Source organism: Rosa rugosa, chromosome 1 (assembly GCF_958449725.1).
Source record: "Rosa rugosa chromosome 1, drRosRugo1.1, whole genome shotgun sequence".
In the NCBI taxonomy this organism is placed as follows: Eukaryota; Viridiplantae; Streptophyta; class Magnoliopsida; order Rosales; family Rosaceae; genus Rosa; species Rosa rugosa.
Window position 1 is genome coordinate 16,766,632 of NC_084820.1, and position 23,045 is coordinate 16,789,676.

The 23,045-nt window shown below is 39.7% G+C and overlaps 1 protein-coding gene and 1 pseudogene across 1 annotated transcript; both read right to left on the reverse strand.

The window, feature by feature from the left end:
- Positions 1 to 5,214: 5,214 nt before the first annotated feature.
- Positions 5,215 to 7,975, reverse strand: LOC133721327 (probable receptor-like protein kinase At2g23200; annotated as a pseudogene).
- Positions 7,976 to 15,877: 7,902 nt separating this feature from the next.
- Positions 15,878 to 18,579, reverse strand: LOC133714718 (probable receptor-like protein kinase At2g23200). The gene is made up of 2 exons (XM_062140976.1): positions 18,521 to 18,579; positions 15,878 to 18,310 (listed from the first exon to the last, which is right to left on the reverse strand). The coding sequence occupies exons 1-2, from the start codon at positions 18,577 to 18,579 to the stop codon at positions 16,105 to 16,107; spliced, it is 2,265 nt and encodes a 754-aa protein (XP_061996960.1). The 3' UTR covers positions 15,878 to 16,104.
- Positions 18,580 to 23,045: the final 4,466 nt, after the last annotated feature.

Sequence of the window (23,045 nt, forward strand, 5' to 3'; positions counted from 1 at the left end):
ATTGCCCCCAATAGTCTATTGTCCTCTAATAGACGTCTATTGCCCCCCCAATAGAACTTTCGATTGCTGGAATGAGAATTAATCTTTCTAAAATTAGACAAATAAAACTTTCATTAAAGAAAAAAACGAAGAGATTATATCAATTCAAAACGTCTATTGCCCTACAATAGACTTTTATTGCTCTCTAATAGACATTCAAAACTTTTTTTTCCCCTTTCCTTCTGCCCCATTACTTAAAAAAAAAAAAAAAATTGATTTGGGCACCCAAAAAATGCTTTGGGCACCCAAGCAGCCATCCAACAATGACGCCGGCGCATTTCTACCGGCAAACTTGTCTCCGGCGCCACCAACAACGACGCCGGCCCTAACTCCATGCATGATCCTCACCTTCGCCAATCCTTTCTGGATCGAAATCTGTCACCAAGGTTGGCGATGCTCCTCGGAATCTCGCTGGAGAAAGTGTTCGAAGAGAGATCGTGGTACACGCCGGCGACATTGAGAATCTGTAGACCTTGTGGTGGAGCTTGGACGGAAGGTCCTTCCAGAGGCCGGGCATCATAGACGGAGTTGATCGAGACGACGACTTCGACATCGCCGACAGATACTGCAATTATGGCGATCCTCTTCTTCTTGCTTCTCCTTCGCGTGGCAGCGGTGCTCGGAATCTGAAAGAGAATTCCGGCAACAATCCGAACCTTCGTGCTTTCTCAGACTCGACGCAACTAGAAAATTAATTGGCCACGGTCGCCGTGAAACTTTCTCCGGCCCACGCTCTGTACGTGCGAAGAGAGAGAGAGAGAGAGAGGGAGAGAGAGGAGAGTGACCTAAAATGTAATTAATTAATTCAAGGGCAAAAATGTTATTTTGCTCTAAATTGGGTAAGTGAGAATAAAAATTTGTTGCTGGGATAATTGGGACAATTTTGGCTCATTTTGGTGCTTTGGGTCAATGACCCTTTTTTTTTAACAAGGATCAATGATGAAGAAACAAAGCCCAGTACCATTTGGTTTAGTGACATAAATCTCCCCTTTGTAAGTGGGATTGTGGGAGGTCGTTAGTTCGACTCACAATAGTTGTTGTATCTGAGTTATTGATTTGATAAAAAAAAGAAAGAAAAAAGGTAGAAGAAACAAATGCAATGTTCTTTGTGTGCGTGTGTGAAAGTAGACATCTATTTTTTGAATGATAATAAGAGTTCCGGCCAAATTAGCCTTTGCCAAGTTGAAGAAACAGATGCAATGGTTTTGTATTTCTTATATTACATGATTTGATAGCATACAAAATTGAATATATACTGTCTGTGAATAAAAGTTACCTTTCACTTTCACTGTAAACAAAATAATTGATGTGATAGGACAACTAATTAATTTGGTTGAACTAGGGGTGAATAGGACAAAGAAAAAATTTAAGTTTATTTTCTTTTTAGACTTTGCCTATTTATTATTTATTTTTCATAGTTTATAGGTTCGCTTTTAACAAGTGAGCATTGGATATCTAATGAGTGGTGCTATATTGTATGCCACTGTTCTTACTTGCCTGTATTTTTGGTTGCGGAAGATATGTAACGTGTCATTCAGTTTTAAGTTGAATGAGAATACAGAGAAATTTTAAATACACACCCCTAATCACTTAATACACATCCCTATTATTTTATATTTCAAATTAGATTTTGCAGGTAGGTTAAATGACCAAAACAGACATCTATGCATTAGAAGAAGAAAAAAATAGTCATATTTTCTTTATATTATTCTATTTAAGTATTTATGTATAAATAGTTAGATAAACACAAAAAATTTCTATACATGGCCTCCCAATTTTTTTTTTTTTTTTTTGAAGAATATCATGTCGATATATTAATACTCAGGCCAGAAAGGACCATTACAAGAATAAAGTAAGAAACTATCTAATTTAATTTTTCCTTAAATAAATTGTAATTAAATGAGGTTAGAAACCATAAAATTTAGAATTTCAAAATTAATGGCATTAAATATTTTTAAAACATATCACTTTACTCCCATTTTTTAGTTAACTTCCTTTTTTTTTTTTTTTTTTTTTTTTTTTTTTTTTTTCTGAAAGATAGTTAACTTCCTTTTTTGTTCTAAGAGTTATGATTAATCAATTGATTTTCTAATAGAAAATATCACAGGTGAAAAAACTTTGTAATTGTTAATTTGTTTGGTCCCTCTAATGACAACTTTTTTGTTCCACTACTATGGAGAAACTACTGATGTAGTTTTGGTTGAATGTTCAACTCATAATTTTATAATTGATTAACATGGTGTTTGGTGGATGTGAGCTCAAATAACACAAAACCTATTTATATGCATCTATTAAAGGGAACAACAATAAATCTTTATGGATTTCTCAATAACAAACACAAGTAATCAATATGGTCATTTACAAAACATCAATGTAACCCTAATATAGTAAAAAAGTAGGATATTTCATGATTTTTTAGATTAAGGATATTTTAGGTACTTTGGGTTGTGTATTTAGTAAAATATTAGAATAAGAAATTAAATGAGTGGTGTATTAAGTATGGAGTGTGTATTTAAAACTTCTCGAATTTTATAATTGATTAACATGGTGTTTGGTGGATGTGAGCTCAAATAACACAAAACCTATTTATATGCATCTATTTAAAGGGAACAACAATAAATTTTTATGGATTTCTCAATAACAAACACAAGTAATCAATATGGTCATTTACAAAACATCAATGTAACCCTAATATAGTAAAAAAGTAGGATATTTCATGATTTTTTAGATTAAGGATATTTTAGGTACTTTGGGTTGTGTATTTAGTAAAATATTAGAATAAGAAATTAAATGAGTGGTGTATTAAGTATGGAGTGTGTATTAAGTAATCAGGGGTGTGTATTTAAAACTTCTCGAAAATATATTATCTGTTTGATTAAAAAAAAAAAATTTAGTTGAACTAGTATAGGGGGAGCAATTAGAGTTGGAGACAAAATAGGAGAAGAAGTAGCATTGATTGAACCTGGGGAAGCAATAATAACTAATATCCAAGATGAATGGAAAAGAGTAAAAACATCAAATTATGTTGCATGAGATTGTAAGTTTGTAACTGAGTAGGGAATTTAAGTGGTTTGTTACAAACTTACAATCTCATGCAACATAATTTGAAACTTAGTTTGTAACTTACTTAGTTTGGTATGTAAGTTAGGGTTTATGTTTTAGGGATATGATTTGTCTTGATCTGTTCACATGGGGCCTCTATACTTTTGGTTTAGAAGAACTCCAACCCGATATGAGTAGGTAGCAAACCACAAAAAGGATGGAACCCAACATCATTATACTTAATTGCAAACCAATTCAAAAAACAACAAACAGGGGTCACAATCCATGTAGCAGGAATCAGTACTGTGCTACACAATTATGATAAAATTAGAATAATCTAATTCCTACACCACTCCCTTCTCCAAAAACTATTACATCCACCAATTCGGATTCCCACGAGTTTATTCACATATGTGTGGATGCAGCTCCATGGTATATATGGTTTGCTTTGTTTCCTATTGAATTATTGACAGTGCGGTCGGAGAAAATTTATTTTGATGAAACACGTACGTAAATAGAAATCATTTAGACCATTGAATGTGTGATATTGACCTTTGAGAACACACCCAAGACTGCCGCTTACGCACCTACGTACTTAACTCCAACAGTGTGCCCAAACCGACATGTGGTAGTCAAATTGGTATTCTAAATTTGCCTCGGTGAGCTTTTTTTATTTATTTATTTATTTTTAAATTTTGTGTTATACAAGTGTAAAAACATATATAAAAAGTATTTGTATCGTGATTTATATTCAAGACATTTCATTTAAAAAAGAGAGACTGATATTAATATACCAAATAACACCTAATTTTGTGAAAATCGAAATAAAAATCCGAGCAATCAAATTCTCAAATTCTTTCGACTTTAACGGTTTAAAAAGCTCTGACCCAAGTTCTAAACGCAAGAATATGTCATAAAGTCAAACGTACAAGTAGAGCAATGTCTGCGCCTCAACCTCATGAATGGGAAAAGCTCTGGTCAAACATACCCTTTAGGGTCCCATATCATATAAAAGCTCTTCACCGTCCTTTGCCACCCATACAAAGGCCGTTCATATCAACCCTCATATATATGAATATAAATCAAGATGCCAAGCCAATCTCTCTCTGCTCCATTCTTTTTGCCAAGGGAGAGAGAATATTTCATTCAAAGGAATCGTAATATATAGTTTGGGGTACTCGGAGAAACACTTTTCACTTCCAAGGCTCCAAGCATCAAGCATGAGAAGACACATTTGCTTGTTTTCTCCAATAGTCTTGGTGATAATTCTGTTGCTCTCAAACTCCAATGATATTATGGTCGAGTGTCGAGCTCTTCGATCAGGAGTTAAGAGCAGGAGTACTGATCATGGTGCTGCAGAGAGGGGTACGATGATCATCGGAAAAGCTTCGGTTTCGAGGTCTGCCAAGAAGATGAGGGACAGGGTTTTCGTAAGGTATCAGATGTCTACTATGGCTTCTGGACCTAGCAGGAAGGGCTCTGGCCACTAGAGGTTAAGATCATATTGTTTCGGAAATATTGCTTCTTCATTGGTGTGTGTAATTAACTTCTAGCTAGCTATGTAGTACTTGTAAAGAAGATAGTTTTGCTAGTAATAGAAATACTATTCTTGTTGCTGGTACATGTCAAATGATCAGAATCCTCATTTTGGTTCGTCTCTACTTGTTGTAATTTGCTCGACTTTATTTGTTCATAGCATTGAATCCTAACACTTACTGATATAAGATCAATAGAATGTGAGGATGTGGAGTGTTCTCCTGTGCTGAAAATCAGACACCTTACGAAATGGTTCATAAGGGTTTGAGTCTCTCCATCTATAGCCAATTAATTTTGAATGGATGTGTACGTTCGTAGAATACTTAATCAACTTGAACCCTTGAGTTTGTAATACCGAGCCAGGATCAATGAAGCAAATAATAAGCATCAGATACCATTTCATTTGCTAGCAAAAGCCAGAGGCTAAGTATAGTTTTGGACGATCTCCAGCAAGTTGTAGCTAAAAGAATGCATTTTTGACATCTTGGTACAAGCAGTTAAAACCTAGGTACCTAGCCTAAGTGGCCCTTGTCTTTTTGTTTGGCCCAACACAAATAAAAGTTAATCAAAAAAGCCCTAAATGTGGTGAATCAGAAATCTGAATAGCATTACCGTTAATATGTTTGCTATATATTCAATATATAGTTTACAAGGATAATTGGGTTTTAAAAGAGATAATCATAGAGGCCAGAGCAAATGGCTGAAAGCAGTTTAGCTTTCACAAAATATGTAACTTCAACTTATGCTCCACTAATGCTAAAGCAGTGCTAAATTGCTAATACAATCATAGGAATAAAACCAACCACGTACTCACAAGGAAACTCGAAACAAAGGGTAAGTTGTCACAAACTGAACAAATTTATCTGGCCTCGCCGATTCTCAGCTGGGAGAAAATTTCGCTTTCTGTGGACTCCATCTCATCGTTTCTTATATCAGCTCCGTTAACTGTCGAACCAAGTGAAGCAAAATGCCGAATATTTGGTAGTAAAAAAGCTGACGAAGCACTGGTAGTGCTGTCCTCATGGGCTTCTCCAAGCCTCGCAGTTTGATGAAGCTTCAATGTATACTCCAAATCCCACAGCACCTCAGCCATAGTGGACCTATCAGAAGAATCGTGTTGCAAACACTTCTCTGCAGTCTCAATAAAATGTCTCAGTGAGCTGGGATCAATATGACCCTTCAATGAAACATCAATGACCTCTTCTAGCAACCCTTCTTTCTTGCATAGCATAACCCATTCAGCCAAGTTCATTTTCTCTCTTGGAAGCGTTATATCAATAGCAGGTCTTCCACATAACACCTCAAGAAGAACTACACCAAATGAGTACACATCAGACTTCTCTGTCAACTGCTGTGACATCATGTACTCGGGATCAAGGTAACCGATAGTGCCTTTCACAACCGTGCTGACATGAGTTTCATCAAGAGGGCCAGACCTCGAAAGCCCGAAGTCAGCGACTTTAGCAACAAGGTTCTCATCAAGCAATATGTTGGTGGACTTCACATCACGGTGGATGATGCCCCCTGCTGCACCTTTATGGAGATAATCAAGTCCAGTTGCTGAACCTATGCAAATTTCAAGTCTTTGCTTCCACGACAAGCGAGGCACATCCGATTCATACAAATGATCTCTCAAGGTCCCTTTTTCCATGAACTCATACACTAGTATCATCTCAGACCCTTCATCACAGTAACCAATTAAGGAGACAAGATGGCGGTGGCGGATTTTGGACAACACTATGATTTCTGTTTCGAATTCTGGAAGGCCTTGGCCTGACCTTTGCCCCTCTTGCTTACAACGCTTCACAGCCACTTTGGTGCCATTAGAGAGAGTTCCTTATAAACATACCCAAAACCACCCACACCTATCTGCATTTTCCGATCAAAGTTGTTTGTTGCAGACCGGATTTGAGCAAAAGATATCTTCAACCCAAGGTTGTGGGAAATCCCACCTCTGTTTCTCTTTTTCGCCTTTCTGTGTCTCAAACACAACATGAATCCAATGATGAAAAGAAACAGGCCTCCTCCAAGAACTGATCCAACCACAAGAGCCACACTTACCTTCTTGGACTCTTCCAAATTATAAATTAGAGCTGTTCCCTCCAATATCTCCAATATTTCCAGCCCATTCAGAAAGGCATTTTCTATTGTTGTATTCTCCAAGTTAGGGGCTATACTGATGTTAATGAGTTTAGGCTCAGTAGCATTCACCACAAAATCATAGTAGAAAGGAGTAGCCAACACAAGAGCAAAACGGGACTCCAGTCCAATGATCTGCTTACGGAGGTTGCCATTCGAATACAAGTCAAACACTATAGCATGAGCGGAATCAGAACAATGTCACAGAAGTGTACACGGACAATGTACCTAGCATTGTTGCTCACACTAAATGACCATGTTATGTTGAAGGAATTGGCTGGCCTGCTAGTAGTACTATTCATCTCTTTAGCTGTCTTGTAAACCAAATCCGGGGCAATAAAATTATTAGATGCAACAAACTCATCAGCTTGATCCTTATTATCATAAGTAAGTGGGGTATTTTGGTTAGTGACATCCTTCGCAGAGTTTGGATCAGACAGATAAATATCATCTGTTTCCCAGTTTCTCCATATTGTGTCATTATCTGGTGAGAGCACTGGGCCTCCAACATTTACTCGGTAAGTTGTGTGTAAAGGAAGATTATGGTTGTGATTCTCAGGGGTGAAATTTGAAGGTGCAAGGAAGACTTCAATGGCGTTTACAAAAGCAAAAGATGATGCTTGAGGTGTAAAATATAGTTTAAATGAGTCGGTACTATTAATTCCAAGAAAGAATTCCTTTATAATAGCAGAGTTGCTAGTACTATTAATCTTGGCAGATTGTTCAACAGAGTGAACTTGGAATCCGAAATATTAAAAATTCCAGTAGAAAGATTACTTGAGGCCGAAGAAAAGGGAAAGAAGTGCAGGCGTACCAGATAAGTACCGGTTTCAGTGATTTCGAAATTGTAATAGGATTGTTGACTGAAAACTCTTGCTGTCTGGTAGAGACTTAATATCGTAAGGTTGGTGCCTTTGATAGTCTCACTTTCCTTTGAGAAAGAGAAGGAATCAGGCTTCAAATCCCCAGTGAAATTCCGACAATTGAGGTCCACAGTAGCATCTGATCCACAATTGACGAAATACTTTTCTTGGACTTCATAAGCTAAAGAGAGAAAGTGAAGGGATGAGAACTGAAGGAGAAGAACAAGCTGAGAAAACAAAAGGATATGGAGGGTTCTACAATTATGAGGATTTTCCATGACCAATAATGGAGTTTGCTAGTTCTGAGCAGAAGCACTGTCCATTGGTAATGAATAATGATGGACTATATATGGAATCTGAACATAGAAATTAAGTGCTAGACTTGGAATAGGAAAAGACGCAGACTTAAAAAGTGAAACATCAACAAAGTTATAATATTGGTAGATTTATCTAAATAGCCCTTAAATTTCATAGACTGATGTCACTGAACAGATAAATGGAGGATACTTTAGGAGTTTTTTTCTATCTTTTTAGTTAAAGCGAATCACATAATTCACGAAAGTATCTTCCACTACTGAAAAGTTTGATGAGTCATCAATTTTTTCCCAGCATGAGAAAAGCAGAACCCTCAATGGACCCCAAAAGGAACTAGTCCAGATTACCAGAAAATCAGAGAGCCAGTCTGTGGAAGAACTTAATTTTGATAATATAATGCAAATGTGAAACCTCTACCACAACATAGTGAACTCAACTAGCTCCAACAAATGATTAAATTACAAAGAAACTTCTGGATACAGCCTGAGTCGAAAAATCAAAGTAAAAAAACACATAATGTTTAAGGAAAATCGTAAACTAACAGAGAGAGGGAGAGAGTTTAGATGGAGAGAATGAAGAGTGAATTGGTGTGTTTATTCTTCTCACAATGGAGGGTTTATATAGGGATAAAAAGCATGGAGTAATACTATTACATTCCATTACTCTTACCACTATTACATTTAATATCATCCATTTAATTAAGTGCTTTCATACATAACATTAACATGATTGATACCAAACTTCTCCACTCTTAAGTGCTATCATACATAGCCATAATAATGCTATTTACATGATATAGACATAATAGTTTTACCACAATTTCATGTATACTACAACACTCCCCCTTGGATATTTCATGTCGATAGTATTTGTCTAAGCCGTGCGCTTCGAAATTGCCTCGTTAAAAACCTTGCCAAGTAATAAAACCCTGTGGGAAAAAACAACCTTGGTCGAAGGAGAAAAAGAGTGCAACGCGCATTAAGTGTGGAGTATGTTTCTAGATACTCCCCCTGATTTATTCTCCCCCTGAAGATCATGGGAGTTCGGATAACCTTCTTAATCCGATGCTCTTCACATGCTTCTCGAAAGGGGTTTTTGGTAGCGACTTAGTAAATAAGTCCGCTACATTATCCTCTGATCGGATTTGATTTACTTCAATGTTTAGAAGTGTTTGCTGTTGCTGATTGTAGAAGAATTTCGGTGATATATGTTTAGTATTGTCACCCTTGATGAAACCTAATTTCATTTGCTCAATACAAGCTGCATTATCTTCGTAAATGCATGTAGGTTTATCTGTGGTAAACTTCAAACCACAAGTTCCTCGAATGTGTCTATTTATAGACCTTAGCCATATGCATTCACGCACAGCTTCATGTAGAGCAATAATCTCTGCATGATTTGAGGAAGTAGCAACAAGGGTCTGTTTTGTAGATCTCCAAGATATTGCCGTGCTTCCCATGGTAAAGACATAACCTGTTTGGGAGCGACATTTATGGGGGTCAGAGAGATACCCCGCATCAGCAAATCCCATCAAAACATTATTTTTATTTTGATGGAGGGGAGGAGGAGAACGTCGGTCACCATTGATGGTGTCGCCGGCGTCTACATTACGGAAGGTGGCTTTTTGCCTCATGGGGTCTGATCTCATGCTTCCGTCTTTTCTTTTCTCTTTGTAGGGATAAAACAAGCCCATATCAATCGTACCCTTTAAGTATCGAAAGATTGTCTTTATGCCAATCCAATGGCGGCGTGTTGGCGCAGAACTATGTCGAGCTAACAAGTTCACTGCGAATGAGATATCCGGTCTTGTGCATTGAGCTAAATACAATAATGCGCCTATCGCACTTAGATAGGGTACTTCAGCCTCTAATAATTCTTCGTCCTCATCCATTGGACGAAACGGATCTTTTGTGGGCTCAAGACTTCGGCCGATCATGGGAGTACTTACAGGCTTTACTTTATCTTCATTAAAGCGCCTTAGTAATTTTTGAGTATATGCTGACTGATGGATCATAATCCCATCACTACGGTGCTCGAGCTCTATTCCGAGGCAAAACCGTGTTTTCCCAAGATCTTTCATCTCAAACTCGGATTCCAAATATTTAGCAGTTTCTTTTAACTCATCTAGAGTTTCAATTAGGTTCATGTCATCGACATAAACTGCTACAATTGCAAATCCGGAACTTGTTCTTTTAATGAACACGCAAGGGCATATTTCATTGTTAACATATCCCTTTCCAATCAAGTAGTCACTTAGACGGTTATACCACATCCGTCCGGATTGTTTCAATCCATATAGTGAGCGTCTTAATTTTATTGAAAACGCGCTCCGTGGTTTAGAGCCACTTGATTTTGGTAATTGAAGTCCATCAGGAACCTTCATATATATCTCTGAATCTAGATCCCCATAGAGATATGCTGTAACCACATCCATAAGCTGCATGTCAAGTTTTTCGGAAACTACCAAACTGACAAGGTAGCGGAACGTTATAATGTCCATTACGGGAGAGTATGTCTCCTCGTAGTCGATTCCAGGGCGTTGTGAGAAACCTTGTGCCACAAGGCGGGCTTTATATCTCATCACCTCATTTTTCTCATTACGCTTTCTAACAAAGACCCATTTATGGCCAACAGGCTTTATATTTGGTGGTGTCAGCATTATAGACCCAAATACCTGTCTCTTTGTTAGTGAATCCAATTCAGTCTGGATCGCATTTTTCCATTTAGGCCAATCTGCTCTTCGTTGACATTCTTCAACAGAGCGAGGCTCGATATCATCATATTCTATGATTCCTTTTGCAACATGATATGCAAACGCATCATCAATTGCCATAGAATTTCTATCCATCATCTCATGTACACTATTGTAATTTATGGAGATTTCTCTATTCTCTGGAGTTGGTTCTGACATTGGAGCGTCCCCCAATGATGTCTCTTGGACATAACCATAATCCGGAATATTCTCGTGAGATGGATTATTCATATCTATGATTAATGGATTATTTTGTGCCAAACTCGCTTTCTTTCTTGGGCGAGAATCCATCGAACCTATAGGTCTCCCGCGCTTCCTGGCAGGAGCCATGGGCCTAGCCAATGTGTCACCCATAGAGGGAACGGTGGCGCCATTCTCATGTATTTTTGAGATGGCATTATGTCTTTTAGGGACATCAATCCTTGCAGGTATATTTGCAGCAGGTATGTGTGATCTCGTCACTTTAGCGATATCAGAAAACGCATCAGGCATCGATTCTGCTACGTTCTGAAGATCGAGAATTCTCTGCACTTCTTTTTCAGATTGTGCGGTTCGGGGATCAAGATGGGACAAAGTGGGGACAAACCACGACAATTCCTGTCCTTTTTGATGAACATTAGTGTTCATGTCTCCCCCTAAAGGCGGGAAGACTGTCTCATCAAAGTGACAATCCGCAAATCTAGCGGTAAATAGATCACCTGTCAAGGGTTCTATGTAGCGGATTATGGTTGGAGAGTCATAGCCAACATAAAGGCCTAATCGTCTTTGAGGACCCATTTTAGTGCGCTGTGGTGGCGCAATTGGCACATAGACTGCACACCCAAATATGCGTAAATGTGAGATATTAGGCTCATACCCAGTTACCATCTGGGACGCAGAAAAAGGTTGGGTGGCAGTGGGCCTTAGACGAATAAGCACAGCTGCGTGTAATATTGCATAGCCCCAAGCAGAAATAGGGAGATTGGTGCGCATAACCAATGCCCTAGCAATCATTTGAAGTCTTTTAATGGCAGCTTCTGCGAGACCATTTTGGGTATGTACATGAGGGACAGGATGTTCAACCTCGATCCCAATGGACATGCAATAATCATCAAAAGTTTTTGATGTAAATTCCCCAGCATTGTCAAGACGAATTGACTTAATAGGATGATCAGGGTGGTGAGCCCTTAACTTAATGATTTGTGCTAGGAGTTTAGCAAATGCAGCATTTCTTGTGGATAAGAGCATGACATGTGACCAACGTGTCGATGCATCAACCAACACCATAAAATATCTAAATGGTCCGCAAGTTGGATGTATAGGTCCACAGATATCACCTTGTATTCTTTGCAAGAATGGTATATTTTCTTTAATGTCTTTTGCATAGGATGGTCTCGATCCTATTTTTGCTAAAGAGCAAGCTTTGCAAAACGAATGATATGCTTCAGAAGTAATTCTTTGAACCTTTCTTTGGTTCGTACTTCCTTTTGTTTTAAAGAATGGATGTCCGTGTGAAGTTTTTAATATACGGAGCATCATATCTCGACCTGGGTGTCCCAAACGGTCGTGCCAAAGTTTGTATGTGTCGGAATCCCATAAATTTTCATTCATGACATGGTTGGATTCAATGACTCTAATAGTGGTTGCGTACAATCCACTAGAGCGACACATGAGTTTCTCTAATACTCGTGTATTTCCGTAGTTATTAGAGGTGATGTAAAGGAACTCTTGTCCATTCTCACAATGTGTTTTCACATGAAAATCATTGGCTCTTATATCTTTAAAACTTAATAGGGTTCTTCCAGCCCTTGGAGCATATAAAGCTTCGGCGACATTAATATTTGTGCCATTCGGCAATAGAAATTGAGCTGGTCCACGACCATGAATCAATTGAGATGGTCCTGCCATCGTGGTCACTGAAGATTGACTAGGCGTCATCCATAAGAATAATTGCCTATGTCGTAATATAGTATGTGTGGTGCCACTATCAAGAAGGCATTCCAATTCTCCCGAAGACATACTGAAGAAATAAAGTTCGGAATATTAACACATGTCAATGACATTGGTAATGCGATACTTTATTAATAGGGAAAATAGTCAATGATTACATCAAAGTTTCCAAAGTTTATTCCAATATAAAATCAAACTTTATACAAATTGTAATTGCTCAATCCGTTTGGTAATTCCAATAAAATATGACCAGGTAAGTAGAGAGATGTTGGTGGAGCGAGGCTCGCTTAAGTACCCCGATCTCAATTACTTGCCTAGACATCATACTTCATTGGGTACGCCACATGAGAAAGAGTCAATTCAATTGTTATTTGACTAAGGCACATTTGCCGTTTTATTGGAAAATAGAAAAGACTATTTTAATCAAAGTCTGCGGCATCCTCGTGCTCTTCATTTTCAGCTTTGAAGTCTTTTATGGTGAGAATAACATCTTCACCATTTTCTTCTTCAGCAAGGTGAGCTTCTTGCTCCCTCATTTCCCTGTACTCCTTGTAGCGTGCAGCTAGTTGAGTACTTGCTTGGCATTGCTTAAACCAATGCTCGATTGATCCACACCTATGACACATGTCATTGTGGTTGACTTTCTTTATTTGAGGTGCACGTTGTGGATATTCCCTAGGCGGGTTGTTGCTGCTACTACCACGGCGTATTATGCGACCTCCACGGCCCACAGTGTTACGGCCCATGGTGTTGTTATATTCTCTTTTCCCACGTGTGGAATTGCCACCACGTGTGCCCGCTCCAAAGTTGCGGTTTCCTTCCTTATTGGGGCGGTTGTATGGACCCATTCGTCCGTCATGTCCCCTGTTATTAGGGTATACATGCCCCTTATTAGTAGGGTACCGCTCCTTGCGCCCTTTCTTGGGTGCATTATAATTTGCCTCATGAACGCTTTTGGTTCCTACGGGCCTTGAATTATAATTCTTCACAAGGATATTGTCGTGCTTCTCCAACACCGACAAAATATTGATAAGCTCATTGAACTTCGTAAGTCGTCCAGCATTAAATTCAGTGCGATATTGCTTTGATAGTATAATTGCTGCGACGGGGAAGGTGGAGAGAGTCTTCTCAATTAGCTCTTCTTCTGTGAGAGGTTTTCCACAGAACTTCAGCATGGCTTTTAGCCGAAGAGCTTCTGAATTGTATTCAGCAACAGACTTGAAGTCGGAGAAGCGTATATTGTTCCATTGAACCTTCAAGTCAGGGAGGAGGGAATCTTGGATATTATCAAAGCACTCTTCTAGCGCCACCCATAGGTCCCTTGCATCTTTGATGGACATATACTCTAATCTGAGTGCTTTGTCCATATGGCGTCGCATCAAGATAATTGCTTGTGCATGCTTTATGGGTGTTCGTTGGAACACAAGGCCCGCGTTTGGTTCCTGGATTATGGGCAATATCCCTTTTGATGTGAGATGGTTCTCAACGTCAGTTTTCCAACTATGGTAATCTGAACCAGTTGAGTCAAGGATTTGAAATTCGAGTCTAGGTTCATTCGACATCCTTGAAATATAAGAAGAAAAAGATGTATTAGTTACGGAGTTTAAAACTTCCACGAAAAACTAAAACAATAAGATTTCCGAGCTATGCTACCAAGAAATCAATTTCCAAGAATATTTGGATTAGACCGAAACAATGATGTTTAATAGGGTCATAAGTCGATGCTTGCGGACGCTCTTAGTCCGAATATTATGAACACTCTTAGTTCATTGACTACGAACGCTCTTAGTTCGTTTAGCGTGAATTTCTATAATTCCGCTTTTTAATTGTAAGTTCCCAAAAAGAAAAAAGGAGGAGAAAAATAAATAAAAACTCAAAAGCGGGAACTTTTAGTAAAGAATACCTTGAAATAGTGTTGTCGGAAATGGCCGAAAAAGTTGCCCAAAAGCTTCCGGAAAGTCGCCGGAAAATGGCTTGGAAAGTCGCCGGAAAAGTGTCCCGAAAGTCGCCGGAAAGTTGTCGGAAAAATGTCCCGAAAGTTGCCGGAAAAGTCGTCGGAAAGTCACCGGCAAAGTGTCCCGAAAGTCGCCGGAAAAGTCGTCGGAAAGTTGTCGGAAAAGTGTCGACAGATGCTAGGCAGCAACTCGGCAGCTGCTAGGCAGCAGCTCGGCAGCTGCTAGGCAGCAGCTCGGCAGGTGCTAGGCAGGTGCTTCGGCAGCTGTTCGGCAGCTGCGCAGCAGGGGCTCGGCAGGGGCTCGGCAGATGCACTCGGCAGGTCTCGGCAGCTTTCGACAGGACTCGGCAGGGCTCGCTCGGCAGCTTCTCGGCAGGTCTCGGCAGGGCTTCTCGGCAGCTTCTGCGCAGCTGCTCGGCAGGTCTCGGCAGCAGTCTGGCAGAACTCGACAGCGGTCCGGCAGCGGTTCAAAACTTTCGGCAGCCGGTTCGGGCGGTTTCCGGCCGGTTCTGGCGGTTCTGAAACCGGTTCTGGGCTTCTTGAATCAAGGGCTTTGATATGTACTAGGTTTTGGAGGTTTTTTGTAGGTTTGGAAAAATGGCTTTGATCGGATTATGAACTTCCTCTATTTTGACAATTTCGATTCTAATTCTAGAGCAATTTCGTGCTGATAACGTGTTTAAGGAAAATCGTAAACTAACAGAGAGAGGGAGAGAGTTTAGATGGAGAGAATGAAGAGTGAATTGGTGTGTTTATTCTTCTCACAATGGAGGGTTTATATAGGGATAAAAAGCATGGAGTAATACTATTACATTCCATTACTCTTACCACTATTACATTTAATATCATCCATTTAATTAAGTGCTTTCATACATAACATTAACATGATTGATACCAAACTTCTCCACTCTTAAGTGCTATCATACATAGCCATAATAATGCTATTTACATGATATAGACATAATAGTTTTACCACAATTTCATGTATACTACAACACATAACATGATAACTTTTTTATGATATACATACACACACACACAGATAATTTTGCACAACTGTAAAGTGAAATTATAAAAGATATCCATCCACTCCTGATCTTCTACTGATTTTTTCGTTTTAAAGGTTTAAGTGTTTTTTAATTATCACAGTTTTGAGTCTACTTTAATCTGAACCTTTTTGTATCCTGATCCTACTGTTACTGTCCTGTTCCTAATCTCTACATTTTGTGACTTGTCTAAGTCAGGTTTGGCCTGAGGACACATACTGGATGTCGGAACAAGGATGAAACGCTAACTAGCTCGGAGTTTAGGCTATGAGAGTATAAGGGTCTTTGAAGTAGAGTCTCAAGGAGAACAGTCAAATGTCTGCCATATGTTACTTTTACACAATTAATACTATTATATCACATCTTAGAGATGGCAAAGTGGTGCTGATGAAATCAAAGACACGATTCTAATTAATAAGGTACATCTAACTTACTTCTACAGGCTAAAGAAACTTAAACAAGAGTAGTGTTACCTGACAAAGTTCATATTTATCTGGCATCACCAATTTTCAATTGAGAGAAAATTTCACTTTCTGTCGTCTCCAAGTCAGCTTCCCTGATATCATCTCCATTCCTCGTCAAACCAAGTGAAGGAAAACGCTGAACATTTGGCAAAGCGAATGCTGCTGATGAAGCATCAATGGTTGTGCTGTCCTCATGAGCCTCTTTAAGCTTTGTTGTTTGCTGAAGCTGTAATGCATACTCCAAATCCCACAGCACATCAGCCATTGTTGGCCTATCACATGCATCTTCTTGCAAACACTTCTCAACCGTCTCACCAAACTTACGCAGTGAGTTAGGATCAATCTGACCCTTTAGTGGAGAATCAACAATCTCTTCAAGCAGCCCTCTTTTCTGGCAAAGCATTCCCCATTCAGCCAAGTTCATTTGCTCTCTTGGAAGCGTTGGATCAATAGCTGGTCTTGCACACAACACTTCAAGTAGAACTACACCAAATGAGTAAACATCAGATTTTTCTGTCAACTGTTCAGACATCATGTACTCAGGATCAAGATAACCAAAAGTGCCTTTAACATTGGTGCTGACATGCGTTTCATCGAGAGCTCCAGATCTCGAAAGGCCAAAATCTGCAACTTTGGCTACATGGTTTTCATCAAGCAATATGTTGGTGGACTTGACATCACGGTGAATGATTCCCCCAGCTGCACCTGTGTGGAGATAATGAAGACCCCTTGCTGCACCAGTACAAATTTCAAGTCTTTGCTTCCATGACAAGCGAGGCACATCCGAATCATACAAATGATCTCTCAACGTCCCTTTTTCCATGAACTCATACACTAGTATCATCTCAGACCTTTCATTACAATAACCAATTAAGGAGACAAGATGGCGGTGGCGGATTTTCGACAACACTATGATTTCTGTTTCGAATTCTGGGAGACCTTGGCCTGAACCTGATCCATGCTCATCTCGCTTATAAGCTCGCTTCACAGCCACTTTTGTACCATTCAAGAGAATCCCTCTATAAACATTCCCAAAGCCACCCTTACCTATCACCAACTTTGTGTTAAAGTTGTTTGTTGCAGACTGAATTTCATTAAAAGATATCTTCAACCCAAGATAATTAAGATTGAGAGGGGAGCCGTGAGAACTCCCTCCTCCATTTGCAGGCATTGGTGACCAAACTGAAGTTTCCACACGTTTTTTCGCCTTTGTGTGTCTGAAACCGAACACAAATCCAACTATTAAAACGCAGATGAGTGACAGGCCTCCAAGAACTGAACCAACCACAGGAGCCACAATATTCTTCTTGGACTCTCTCACATTAGGAATTGGAGCTAATCCCTCCACTATCTCCAATATTTCCAGACCATTTAGATATGCATTTTGTTCCCAAGAATCATTCCTAGGTCCTATGCTGATGTTAATGAGTTCAAACTCACTAGAATTCACCACGAAGTCATAGTAGAAAGGAACAGATTGAGAAATGCCGCCGATCTCCTTGCGGAAGTTGCCGTTTGAATACAAGTTAAATCTAATGTTACCAGGCGGCGAACCAATAATGTCACAGAAGTGAGCCCGGACAATGTGTCTAGCATTCCCACTCACTCTAAAAGACCAAGTTATGTTGGAGGAATTGGCTGGCCCGCTAGCAGTGATATTCATCAGTACTTTAGCAGTCTGGTAAACCCAATCCGGGGCAACAGACTCATTAGATGCAACCAAACCATCAATTTCTCCGTTGTAAATTCTACTACCAAGGGTACCTTTGTTGCTTTCCTTAGCAGAGTTTGGATCAGGCAGGTAAGTGTCATCTGTTTCCCAGCTTCTCCACAATGTATCATTTTGTGAAGGGCCCCCAACATTCACTCTGTAAATTTTCTGTAAATGGAAATTACTGGTGTAATTCTCAGGAATGAAGTTGGTGAAATCTGAAGGGATGGCTAAGAATTCAATGGCATTTACAAATGCCAAAGATGATGTCCGGGGTGTAAAATACAGTCTAAATGAGTCAGTAGTATTGATTCTGAGAAAGAACTCCTTTATCAAAGGAGAACTAGTACTATTCTTGGCAGTGAAATTGTTCAACAGTGTGAAATTCGTAGAATCCAAAACATCAAAAACAGCTGTGGAGAGATCACTTGAGGTGGAAGAAAAGGCTAAGAAATGTAGGCGTACCAGATAAGTACCATTTTGAGCGATGTTGAACTGGTAGTAGAATGGTTCACCTAAACTATGAGATTAGTCTAGTTGACTTCAATTTGCAGCACCTAAACTATCGAATAATGAAGAAGAACTAAACCATGCTCGTGAATGAAGATCTCAGCCTTTACTAATGACAAACCAACACAGAACAGTAGCCTGTAACTTAAACCAGTTTTTATTGTCAAAACTTTATAGGAATATACCTGACAACTGGAATAAGACTTTGAATGGCTATCACCTTAGAACTATGCAATGACAACAATCTACTGAAGTTTCAAGACGTAACCTTTGTTCCATAGCTTAAGAAGTAGGAATTAAACCAGTTTCAGCCAAAATGACTTCCCAAAACGAAAATTGCTCATTCTTTCATTTATGGTATCCTAGTTTGTATGATGAACAATTTCTTACTGAAAGTCATGTAGCAGATTAATTAAAACACTGAGATTGGCTTTTTTCTAACTGGTTAGGAACTTAGGATACGTACATACTTCTCTCCTCACATTTTCGGCTTCTCTGAGCTTTCACCAAGTCTTCTCAATGAAATTGGACAGGCCGCAACAGGGTGTCTAAGGATGGAAAGAGATGGGATAATCAAGAGATTCAAGATGGGCTGTCAAAGGGGCAACAGACAAGATCGGATTCTTGGAGACGAAGATCAGTTATGGCCTTATGGGTAAAGATTTTATAGTAATCAAGGAGATGATACCTAAAAAGTATGTAACGTATCACCGTACAAGAACTTATTCAAAGCGATTGGCTTGCTTATTGATTTTCTTAAGACTCAAAAACAGAAAGTGTTGATAAATATGCTGCATAATTCAGTACACTTATATCAAGTGAATGAACCAGAAAACTTTTTTTTTTTTTTTTTTTTTTTTTTTTTTTTTTTTTTTTTTTTTTAAAGAAGGGGTTTGGAACCCAGCCTAACTGGGAGGCTCAGCCCCACGCCCGGATTAAATTATTGAAAAAGAGAAAAATTACAAAAGGGAAAGGGGGACTAGACCAAAACCTTTCCCATAAAAAGAAAACAAAAGAGAAAAATCCAACCAAATCAACGATAATGGAGGACTCCTAAGGCATCATTACGAAGCTTAGAAAAAATCTCCATTGGAGGCGTAGGGAGCCAGCAAAGAGAAGGAAAAGTCAATCCCAAAATCGCCAAGCAATCTGCCACTGAAATGCCTTCCCTATGAATATGAAGATCTAAAAGTAGAGACAAGAAATTAGCTGCACTGTCCTGGTCTTCATGTAGATGCTGATGAAGCTAACTATGCGCACAAATTCCTGGGGTTCCTGGGAAGGAAGCCTCTGAATATGAATATGACAGGCCAACATAATCATCTCAGCAACCTGTGAAGCGATAATTTGGGAGTCCCAAAAAATCAGCCTGCAAGTACCTGTGAAGCTCTGCAGGAGGGCTAGGATACCAAGTAAATGAGTGCTTTGAAACACCTAAGTTTGCCATCTTATCAGCAGCTGCATTCCCTTCCCTAATAATATGAGTGCTCCGAAATTGCATTTGTTGAATGTTCTTCAGGCAGTTTTGCCATCTAACTCTCAAGTCCCATGGAGGAGAGAAAGAAATGGAGGAAAGAGATGCTAAAACACTAGTAGAATCGCTTTCCAACCACAGAGTAGTCCAACCTCTGGTGAAAGCAACTTCAATAGACACAATAACCGCACAAAGTTCAGCATAGAAGGATGAATTGCGACCAAGAGGTTGACAAAAACTCCCTAAATAAACCCCAGAGGCATCACGAAAGACTCCCCCACAAGCTGCAGGACCAGGATTACCTTTCGCCAGACCATCAGTGTTAACTTTGACCCAAGGAAAGAGGGGGGGATGCCATATGACACGTTGAATCTTGGGCGCATTACGGGGCTTGGGGCACACCCCAAGGGAGGATAATAGGCGGGAATCAAGGACGCCCTTAAAGTGACCAGGAACAAGGGAACCAAATTGCCGAAGCCATGCCATAATTGAACAACACAGTGTAGAAAAGATAGGAGATCGATCATCAAACCTGAGTCTATTTCGCGCCTTCCAAATTTCCATGAAAGTAAGCAAGCCAGCTGCCAACCACAAATTATAAAGCTGAGGGGAGAAAACCTTGTGACAAAAGCCAACCCAAAAATCCAACAGAGAGCTATAAGCAGGAAGAGAGGTTCCAAACTGAGTTGCCAGCCATCCCCAAAGATGTTGGGAAAAAGGACAATGTAAAAATAGGTGCAACGCTGACTCTGCCGAACTGTTGCATAATTGGCAGATGGACACAACCGGAATCCCACCTCTTTTCAACCGATCATCAGTGGGCAAGCGATCAAGGAGAATCCTCCAAGCCAAGAAAGAATAGCGCGGAGGAATGAAGGAATGCCAAATAGTAGAAGCCCAGTCTCTCAAAATAAAGTGACGTCTAAGCAAGTTATAAGAGTTAGTGAAAGATAACTCTCCAGAGGCTGTAGACTCCCAAATTAGCATATCAGGTTCTGTGTCTAAAGGGAGACAAATATCAGAAATTTTTCTGTACAAGTCTGGAAAGGTATCTAGGAAAAAAGAGGGGAACTGCCAAGACTGATCTGAGATGAAATCTGCCACTCGTAAATCACTGAATCCTGACCAGTCGAAAAAACCCAAAATTTTCAAAATTGGATCCTGAAGCCATTTATCTTTCCAAAAGGACACTGAACGACCATCTCCAATAATCCAACGACAATTGTGGGTGATATGAAGAGCAATAGAACGGAAGCCTGGCCAGATTGATGATTTGCGATAACTCACTTTGGAACTAGATACAATAGGGTAACGAGTTCGCATATAATCACCCCATTGATTCAAAGAAGTGAAAGAGTTCCATGCAAACCTTAGAACAGCCGCAGAATTAAGAGTTGCCAGGTCACGAATACCAACCCCGCCCTCTTTTTTCGGAGCACAAACTTGAGTCCAAGCAACAGTGACAATTTTCCGAGTCTCAATATTTCCGGACCATATAAAATTACGCGCCCAAGTAGATAACTTCTTCACAAGGTAAGCAGGCCATTGATACACTGAAAAACTATGAAGAAGCATACTCTGAAAAACAGATTGCACAAGTTGAGTACGCCCAGCCATAGAGAGAAGCCTCCCCTGCCAACCCATTAACCTTGACTTAGCTCTATCGGCAATAACTTGGAGATGACAGCTGCGGGGTTTTCCACAAAATATAGGAACTCCTAGATAAATAAAAGGTAGACGACCTGCATGAAAACCCAAAATACGTTGAACTGTACCTTTCCTATGACGAGACCTAACTCCAAGATAGAAAGTACTTTTCTCCGCATTAATGAATTGCCCTGAAGCTGCACTATAACGGTCAAAAAACCCACGCAGACGTTTAAGAGAGTTTTTGTCCCCACGGCAAAACACCATGAGGTCATCTGCATATAACACATGAGACGGTGCAGTGCAATTTCTGGGAAAAGAAATTGGCTTCAATTGACGGGTTTGGAGAAGTAGGTGAAGACCCCGGCTGAGAGCCTCCTCTGCAAGGCAGAATAAGAGTGGAGAAAGAGGATCTCCTTGTCTAACACCACGAGCACACTTAAAAAAACCTTGAGGAGAGCCATTGATTAAAAGAGATAATCTAGCTGAGTAAAGAATAGAGCTGACCCAACTAGTGAAAGTAGGAGAGAACCCAAAATTGCTTAAAACTCGGAGCAGAAAATCCCAATTCAGAGTGTCAAATGCCTTTGCTATATCCACTTTGATTCCCACATTTCCACCATAAGCCTTTCGGTCCAATAAGTTAAAACATTCCGAAACCATACCAATACAGTGATTGATACGTCTACCAGGTAAGAAGGCAGATTGCTGAGGAGAAATTATGCGTGCAGCAATAGACCCCAAGCGAGAAGCCAAAATCTTCGGAATGATCTTGAAGAGAAAATTGGCTAAGGCAATTGGGCGAAACTGAGTAATAAGTTGAGCATTTGGGACTTTTGGAATGAGAACTAAAAAATTGCAATTCATGTTGGGGAGGATCCAGTTTTGAAGAAAAAATTGACGAACACATGCCACCACATCAGTACCAACAATATCCCAACAAGCATGATAAAAAGACCCTGAAAAACCATCAGGCCCTGGAGCACTAGAACCATCCATAGAAAAAACTGCGTTTCTAATTTCCTCAGATGTAGGAATTGCAGATAGCACCACATTTTCATCGTCTGTCACCAAAGATGGGATAACAGAACAAACCTCATCCACGTTTGTAGAAGGGGAGGAAATATCATAGAGATTCTGATAAAAAGCCACAGTATGTGCTGCAATGTCTGAAGGGTCAGTAAGTAACCGCTCCCCCACACGGATAGAAGACATTTGACCCTTTGCTGCACGAACCTTGGCATAAGTATGGAAAAAAGATGTACTTCGATCCCCATCAGTAAGCCACTTAACTCGAGCTCTATCTTTCCAAAAGGTTTCTTGCAACCTGAGAGCATTTAAGACTGAAGACTTTGCAGCAATCTCATCCTCAAACTTTTGATCAGTCATGCCACGGGTCGCGATATCATGTTGTATGGTGACTAGATTTTCGCGAGCAGCAGCAACGTTTTGATGGACATTACCAAAGACCGCTTTGTTCCAATCACGCAGACACTGTTTCAGAGCCTTTAGTTTCTGCAAAGCAACAAACATTGGGCAGCCACAAAGTTGAAAGGAACTCCAGCAATTAGACACTACTGCATGAAAATTTGGATGCTGCAACCACATAGACTGAAACCTGAAA